Here is a 9,097-nt window from a genome sequence, read left to right as displayed (position 1 = left end):
GGGGGCTTTGGGTACCCTGTCTGCCCCAGCGGGGGCTTTGGGTACCCTGTCTGCCCAGTGGGGGCTTTGGGTACCCTGTCTGCCCCAGGGCCTCGTGGCTCTGGGTCCTCGTAAAGGTCTAAGGAAGCAGATGGTCGATTCCCCTCCCAGAGGAGAGGCAGTGACCGGGCGAGTGCATGTGCTGGGTCAGGGCCCTTTTGAGGAGCCGCCCGTGCTCTCCAATGCGCCCTTGGGCACGTCCATCGCTGTCACCATCAGCGTGGCTCCCTCTCCCCCTTCCCCATGCCGTCCGTCTGTCCTTCCCGTCGCATCCTTGCCCCGCTTCTCTGACCCTCCCCTGCCCCTGTTCCAAGCCCGAGTCCCGCTCACCCCCTCCCCGTCCCTCCTCGCCGTCCCTTGTCCCCTCCCCGCGCCCGTCCCGCCCCTCGCCCCCCCCGCCCGCCCGGGTTGATGGCGCTCAGCCCCCCCGAGCGGGAGGCGCCGGGGCTACCGGGGCTGCCGCTCCACTCGCCATGGACCTTCTGGCTGGACAAGTGAGTGGGACCGGGGGGAGCAGAGGGGAGATGGAGAAAACCCCCCCAAACCCGTCCCTGGAGAGCATCCCTGCGCGTTATCGGTTCGCTCGTCCAGCGGATTGGACACCGGGAAATTAATCTTGGGCTGCGTTCGGGGGAAGCGCTGGTGCGAGGGACTGTCCCGGTGCCTTGTCCCCATCGAGGAGGGAGCCGCGTAGTGAAACCGGTTTGGAAACGCTTTCGGTTTTGTAGTTGAACGGCCGCACATCGATCCAGGAAACGTCCGTGGAGGTTTGGGCTCTAAATTTAGAAATGACGCTCCCCAGCCCCGGGAATGGAAGGGTAAAGGTTGTGCTTTGCTTGCTGTGGTTTGTGCATCCCTGCTGCTGCCCAAATGGACCCGGTCCCGGCGGGCGGGACGTGCCCAGTCTTATAACTCTTTTAATATCAGGTTTGGCTCCTGTAGGTGGTCCATTCTTGTTTTGAAGGATTAGCTAAAATTTATTAATTAACTGCAGTGTTCATATTACATTTTGTGTGCTTGAAGTTGGAGCCTCTAATGTCGTGGAAAGCCTCTGCCAGGGGAGCTCACCCCCGTGGTGCACACAGCGAGGCATAGGGAAGAAGTACCAAAGTCAAAACTGAAACAGAAAGTTTATAACCAGAATTTGAGATTGTTTTTTCAAGTGTGTATTTTCTAGCATCTTGTTTTTTAATCCTCTCTGTCTCCTTCTACCAGTTTTCTGGTGTATTTCTCTGCTTGCCCCCCCCCATCATTCCAGAAGGAAAGTTCTCTCCTTTATCAGCCTTTCTGCCACTGAACTGCCTCACACTATTGGTGAAATTCTCCCCTTTAGTTGTTTTTTGGTAACTTTTCAAGTCATGACAGGGAAATAACAAGAAACTGTTGAAAGCACACAAATATTCTCAGGTCCCACAAATCAAATCTAATAAATAAACCCACCAATAATTTCTGATTAATCCTTTTGTACTCATGACATAGTTGTGGTCGGGTTCAGGGTCCGAGTAGTATTTTTTGTGTCTTTGTCTGTAAAAAGCACCATTTGGACTGGTGTTTAATCAAGCCCCCAACCAGATCTGTTTATTTACAGAAGCCATGTGGAGATAAGCATGTCTATCTTTTATAATCAACATTGGAAGTTAAAACTCATTCCAAGTTCCTGAGTTGTATCATGATTTTTTTTTCTTCTTAAGTCTTGGTTCCACTGTACTTTAGACTCTTAAAATTCAGTTATTCTATTGATTTTTTGGTGTTGTCTTCTTTCAGATCACATATAAGTGCATTTAATTAGTATTGTTGCTTCTTAACTTATAAATCCAAGAGTGTATGTATCAGGGGAAAAAAAAAGTGGGATCATTTATACACAAAACTGTGTTTTGTTTACTGGCAACAGCGATGGAATAATGGTAGGGAACAAGAATGATGGCAAACAAGGTATGTTTTATTGTCAAAAATACGTTCAAGGCATTAAAAAGCACACAGGAGATGGAACCATGAACTCTAATTTACTGCTGCGTGTGGAGGTTCATGTCTCTGCAGAGAAGTGGCTGGGATGTTTATTGGTACATCCGTGGAGATTTGGTGGAGGAATCCCTGCTTAGGCTTGTGTTGGATGGACTTTCTGTAGCAGATAACTGTGGGTGCTTTTTTAACTTACTTCAGTAGTACCTAGTGTGGAGCAGTGCTGTTTCCTCAGGAGATGGTATTGATTTTTGGCTGCTGCTACATTTTACCCTGTACTTGGACTGAAAAGCAGGAAGAAGTGATGTGTAAGGATAAATAGATGTTGAGGTGGATATGTAGTTATCTTTTTATATTAAATTACTGTGAGAGAGATCCATGACATACAATTTTAAGATCTCTAAAATCTATCTTTTCATTAAGTCACGCTGTTAAAATAAATATCCATCAGCTAAGTGGTGCTTTGTGTAGCAACTAGGGATGTGCTACCCTTGGGGTTCACAGCCTTGCTTTTATCACAGCATCACCACAGACATCTCCTGCCTTTGTTTGATCTACATCAGCACTTGTTTCTGTGAATGCCCTGGCACAGGCTGAACATCTGGAGGCTGGTACCTATGGCCAGGTCCTGGTTCGTTGCCATCACCTCACACATGTCACAGGATAACTGCATTTCCCATAAATGCTGAGCCTTTCTTGGTATGTGTGTCTGAAATAGCAACCACCTGATATCGCTGTCTGGTGTCCTACCCCGTAAATGCCTTAGGAAAGTGAGCACGATAAAAGCTTTGGGAGAATATTATTCACCAGTTGGACAAATAAAATCCCATCTATGATCTTCAAATGCTCACAGGTCAGCAGCTTCATAGAAGGCAGCAGAAAAGCTGGCAGGTGTTTTCCGTTTAAGAGAAATGAGGTTTCCTTTTTAATGGTTAAAATGTTCTAAGGTCACGTAGTAAAAGTTTGGAAACCAGCAGTTTAGATCTGCAGTTTTGTTTGTCTATTCAGCAGGTTTCCAAGTTCATGTCCACGTCTCATTTGCAGGACTTTTGCATGCAGTGGTCTTAGGGAGCCTGGGGAATTTCAGCAAGTCTTCCAGAGGTTGTTGGTGCCACCTTGGGAAGCTGATTCATGCTGGTGGCTCTTTACACTTCTGTTAACCTTGGTGAGATTCTGGTGCTGCTTGTAGTGGCCTCTAGCTCTGAAACGAAAGGTTGCCATTTTAGTTTTTGCTCCATTGTGTAGCCTTTAAATTGCTTTTTATGACAAAGTGTCAGTGTGCATCACTGAATATAACTAATTAAAAATGAGGATTACAAATCTGGTCACTGTATTGTGGAGCACATTCAATATAGGGGTTGCACAAAAGAAGTCAAGTTACATGACTATCAAAGGCTGGATAACAGGCCATGTTAGGCACTTAAAAACATCACTTAATGGGATTTGGGATTGTGGATCTGGATGTGATATTTGTATGAATACAAAGCTGTGAAACCGATTATGGTTTTGATGTACTTGTGGACATCATGCAAATATCCTACTTTGCAAATCCCAGCTGTTACTTGACCTGGGTATCACGTGCCATCTTGTCGTGGTTTAACCCCAGCCAAAAACCAAGCTGCACGCAGCCGCTCGCTCCCCCACCAGCGGAATGAGGGAGAGAATTGGAAGGGTAAAAGCTGGAAAACTCGTGGGTTGAGATAAAGACAGTTTAATAGGGAAAGCCAAAGCTGTGCACACAATCAAATCAAAACAAGGAATTAATTAATTCACTGCTTCCCACGGGCAGGCAGGTGTACAGCCAACTCCAGGTGAGCAGGGCCCCATCGTGCGTAACAGTGACTTGGGAAGACAAATGCCATAATTCCAAATGTCATCCCTTCTTCCCTCCACTTTATAGGCTAAGCATGATGGCATATGGTCTGGAATATCCCCTGGGTCAGTTAGGGTCAGCTGTCCTGGCTGTATCTGCTCCCAGTTTCCCGTGCACCCCCAGCCAGCGTTGCTGTTCAAGTGCCTATCTACATGCCAGTGTGGCAGTATGAAAAGCAGAAAAGGCCTTGGCTCTGTGCAAGCGCTGCTCAGCAATAACAAAAGCATCTCTATATTATCAACCCTGTGTTCAACACAAATCTAAAATGTAGCCCCACATTAGACCAACTGGGGAAAACCAACTCCACCCAGCCAAAACCAGCGCACATCTCATGTTTATTGCTGCACTAAACCTTTTGCTACCGAAATAACAGAGTCCTAGTAGCTGTTTGAATTTTCAGCATCACAAGAAGCCAGAGGCTTTGTCAGTGGTAAGGGTTTTTAGTCCAGTGTGTGTGTGTGTGTGTGTGCACATGTGATAATGAAGATGTTGCACATCCTTGCAAAAAGCCATCGTTTGAAGATCTCACTGCGTCTGAGCTGCCAGCGCTGCTGCCAGACAGCAAGGAAAATGCCAGAACCCTTCTACACAAATCAGTGCTATCAGGAATTGGGCACATATCACACAAAAGCCTCATTTCTAGATAAACCTCACTCCCATGGAACTCTGAGTGTGCAGCAGGGCAGGTCCCTTTGCAGGATCATGGCCTGCCTGCCTTGTCTTTTCGCCTGAGCTCAAACAATGCTCTTTAGATAATTTTATTTCTGTTGCAAGAAAAGTTTAACTCTTCAGTATCTTTGTGAGGGGAAGTATGTGCTTATAAACACTGTCAAGTATGCAGGGTTGTTAGTCTACTCCAGGAAAGACAAAATATTCTTGCATAAACATATTACCTATGCTGATTTTTCTCTCTGTATGTTATAGGTGAGTTCTACATAAAGTTTAGTAGATAAATTTTGATAGCTGAACTATTTTAATAATGTGTTAATCTTCTTAACTGAACACATCAGATGTTTGAAACTAAACTTAATAATTTCCCTTCTTCCCTATAGAAAAATCTTATTTATCTAGGATCCTCTATTTCATCTATTACAGCTTATGAGTAGGTGGCTTACAATGAAAAATGATGGTTAATATTATAAGAATGTTCAACCCACTAAGTGCATTTTGACAGGCTTTGATGGCTTGAAATCAGTCTTTGTAGTCAGAATGGATTACCAGATTTATTTAGTTGCCACAGCATGTTTTTGAGTTTATGCTTCGTAAGTAAATATTTTGCTTATTTATACCAAAAGCCGTTGTAGTTAAGCACTTGCAGGGGTATTTTCAAAACTGCTTGGCAGCTTTTAAAGCTCCCGCTAAAGCCGTGATGAGATTCCCACCGGGAAACAAAGGCCAGTGTGAGCACATATGAAACAACTTCTATACTTAATTCTTTGCAGAAAAACAGAAAAGCTACAGTTCAGTGTCAGAAATTAACATAAGCACAACCACCTGGAGGTTTATTCATGGATAAAACAATGGGATTTATCTTTGTATCCTTTGTTCTTTATTCGTGCTGGAATAATGAAGGAGTAGTGAAGCAAGCTAGCATTAGGATTCAGTTTATGTAGATTATTCCTGTTTCCACGTTCCCATGTGGTTCACCGTGAGATGCTGTGCAGTGGGTCTGGCCTGATTAGGCAGCTCAATTAGCCCTGATATTGCTCTAAAATTTCTCCCATAATGTCCTGAAGAAGCAGAGCAGTGGCATCACAGGGCACGGAACAGGCAGGCCAGGAGAACTATTGAATATTTTATGTGCAGACTCTCCACGGGGAACCCAGATGTGCATCTGTAGGTGGAGTGGCAACCTACCAACTACTTCAATGCCCAGAAGAGCTGCTGGTGCCAGGCTGGTGCTGTGATCCATGTCCCTTCCTGTTACTGTGCTCAGGGGGACTGGCAGGGCCTGCTGAGTTCCTTGGAAATGAATTGTTCCATGGCAGTAATTGACAGGTCAGCATGGCACGTCAGATTAATTTTATTTTGATGGCAGTAAAATTATCCAAATGGGAGGAATCCTGTAGTGGCTTCATTTCAAGGGTCAGTATTTGCAGGGTCCTGTTTTGTAGCACCATGTGTATTGAGGTTTTTAGTAAAGTACACAACCATCTTACTACTCCTAGTGTATAGTGTTAGTGTTTCCTGGAAGACTTACAGAAGTAGGAATTTCTACAGATTCCTTCAACTGGAAGTCATCTGCCATTTCTGCTAATTTAAATTAAACTTGTGCTCTATAGTCAGTTGAAAAAAATTAAAATCAAAACTTCATGGGTTTCAAGGCACGAAACTCCCCCAGTGATCATCTGTGTGGATCTGCTGAGTTTATGGGTGACTATCACAGAAATACTGTGGTTCAGATTTGTCAGCAGTCTGGAATTTTGCAGGACTTTTTTCCTTCTGTCTGTCTGTGATTAGAATACTGTCTCTGCCTTATACACATTCATCAAACCAAATTTGTACAGGTTTAATTTCTGCAACAAATGATCCTGAACTTTTAAATTGATGCATCATCATATTCTCAATTGCAGCCTTTTCAATAGGGTTTGGTTTTGTTTGATTGTTGGGATTTTTTTGTTAGTTTGTTTTTTGGTTCTTTTTTTTTTTTAATAAAAATGTTTGGGGGTTCATGCTCATACCCATAAATGACTGACACTTTCCAGAGCTAGGTGAAAGGCTGAAATAACATTGTGTAATCTTGTGGGCATGGAGCATTTACTGGGCAGGTCACCAGAAATAAATGGTCACTCACCATAACTTTTAAAAGATAATTTGCTGCTTGGTTGGTGCTTTCTGCCAGCTGGTCACAGTTTCTCTGGAAAATGTTATTTGCAGCTATCAAAATGAACCATTTTATAACCTCAGAGTGGAATATTCTGTCTACCTGTCTTAGCTGCTCTTTTAAATGGCATTGAATTTGCTAAATGGCTACCATGATTATCTAGGTAACCTTTGAAGGCTATGGTTGGAGAACCCATTTTTATCTTTTATTTGAGTAAACCTTACTACTGAAGCAACTCAGTGGCAGTATCAGAAAGAGGATATAGAGTGATGATACTATATGTTGTACAGCATATGTAACCCCACATGCACTGGTGACTGCTAAGTTACTAAGAGTGCCTAAGAGAAGTAATTTCTTGAGCAGTGGTGTGGGACAGCGAGAGGCAAAATTATCTCAAATTTTGCCTGTTTGTGTTCTATTCTACATGAAACCAAGTGTTAGTAGAGGGGTGCTACTTCTGTCAGCAACAAGGAAAAAAACAAGGGGTAGTTTGTTGCAAATCCACTACTCCCTACTGACAGATATCACCTGATAAGTTTCAAAGTCTGTTTTATTTACTACCTTTTTTTGTGCATTCAAAACCAGACTGACTGGCGCTCTCTATTAAATAATGTGAATTTCTCTTTTTGCTCTTCAATGCTGAGTGTAAAGTGTAAGTAAAAACTGCCAAAACACAAAAAAAACCCAAATCCTTACTATGATAATTCCTTTTGATCACATTGATGACAGTTTTGTTTGTTGCTGATTTCAAGTTATAAGTTTTTTCATGGAAGTTTTCGTAGTTCATGAGCACAGGACTAGAATCTGTGCCATAGCAATTTCTTGGGTTTTGTTTGCTTGTTTTTATAACCTCTAGTTAAAGTGATTTTTGAGATTTGGACATGTAACACTGTTTTCTTGCCAGTTCCACCACTGTAATGTGCTCTTATGTCTGGTAATTAACAGGCAAATAATAAAGTAGGTGTCAGTTTGCCTGTTCTATACTGGAAAAACTGGGAGGGATTTTTCTTTTGGTTTTGTATTTTTAAAGTAACTTATATTGATAGGAGCCTTCAAAAAACCTTAGAGCTATTATTAGACTTTTGAAGATGTGATGATGTTTCAGTAGTTTTGCATATCAAATTTATTCCTTTATGTGAATGTCTAGGGTTTGCCCCAGAGCCTAAATGATATCTGTAACAACTGAGAGTAACTTCAGTGTTTCCCTGGACATATTTCATGCTGATCAGATGTGTCAGGGAGGGTTGCTGAGATCTGGTTTGCTTTTATCCTTTCTCCAGCTGGTACCTGAGCAACAGCTGCATTTTCTTCTGTCTCCTCAAACTTGTTCTGTTGCCTCTGTTTCCAGATTTAGTCATTTTACACATTTTTGTTTCCTCTTCTGGGACACAATGGGAGGTTGCTTTGTCTTTGATCTTCATTTTTCTTTAGAAATCCTGCTTAAGCTTCTGAAGAGAAAAAAGGTTTCCAGTTCGAACAAATTGAATGTGCCTTAGCAATTTTGACCTCATTCCTCTAAAAATTGTGTCTGTGGGATTGTGTGCTAGGAATTGTAAGGTGGGTGTTACAATGCGCTATTAGTGTGGTGACAGGAGCCAAGTGATGTCTGGGGGCGTGGATGCACCGTCCCATGTCTCAAGCACTGAAGATTCATGATGAAGGTTATAAATAGAATCATTTAGGTTGGAAAAGGCCTTTCAGAGGATGAGGTGCAGTTGGTGCTGTGCGTGCCTGAAGGGAACAGCTCCAGGTGGGAGCTGGGAATGGTCAGTGTGAGGGTGAGCTGGAGAAGCTGAACCACTCCTGGTGTACCAGGGTGTCTGGCAGTGAGGCCAACCCAAGAACCTTGTGGCTTTATGGGATGTGCTGGTGGTAGATGTGGCTTGAAGACATGGTGCCAGTGGTGGAAGAGCTGCCTGGAGTCATGGAGACTCCCTGTGTGCATTGGTTTACATGGCACCTGGCAGGGGAGCTGCCCTTTGGGATGTTTGCTTCTCCTCAGCCCGTGTGCGTGACCCATCCATCAGAGGGACCCATGACGGTTGTGACTGGCCACGGTGAGGGCGGGGTGGGGCTGAGGGAAGGTCCCGCAGCCATCCTGCATCCCGCCTTCCCACCATCCCTCCATGATCCCACATCCCTTCATCCCTCCATGATCCCGCCTTCCCGCCATCCCTCTGTGATCCCCCATCCCTTCATCCCTCCATGATCCCGCCTTCCCACCATCCCTCCGTGATCCCGCTTCCCGCCATCTCTCCATGATCCCGCATCCCTTCATCCCTCCATGACCCTGCATCCCTTCATCCCTTCATGATCCCGCATCCTTTCATCCCTCTGTGATCCTGCATCCCGCCTTCCCTTCATCCCTCCGTGATCCCGCATCCCTTCATCCCTCCGTGATC

The 9,097-nt window shown here is 44.2% G+C and overlaps 1 protein-coding gene across 7 annotated transcripts in view; it reads left to right on the top strand.

Annotated features, from left to right (window-relative positions):
• Positions 1-9,097, top strand: part of EIF4E3 (eukaryotic translation initiation factor 4E family member 3) — a 32,869-nt gene that overhangs the window by 15,101 nt on the left and 8,671 nt on the right. Inside the window, exon 1 of one of the 7 annotated variants that reach the window (XM_027700776.1) lies at positions 447-533. The exons of 2 other annotated variants lie outside the window; for them this stretch is intronic. In XM_027700776.1, coding sequence (XP_027556577.1) covers positions 451-533 — 83 coding nt within the window. In that variant the 5' untranslated portion in view covers positions 447-450. 4 more of the 7 variants (XM_027700782.1, XM_027700780.1, XM_027700779.1 and 1 more) reach the window with 4 other exon arrangements.

This window comes from Neopelma chrysocephalum, unplaced genomic scaffold (genome assembly GCF_003984885.1).
Source record: "Neopelma chrysocephalum unplaced genomic scaffold, ASM398488v2 Primary Assembly neopelma1_147, whole genome shotgun sequence".
NCBI classification, from domain to species: domain Eukaryota; kingdom Metazoa; phylum Chordata; class Aves; order Passeriformes; family Pipridae; genus Neopelma; species Neopelma chrysocephalum.
The sequence above is the reverse complement of the archived record's forward strand: the minus strand, read 5'-3'. Positions and strand labels throughout refer to the sequence as shown.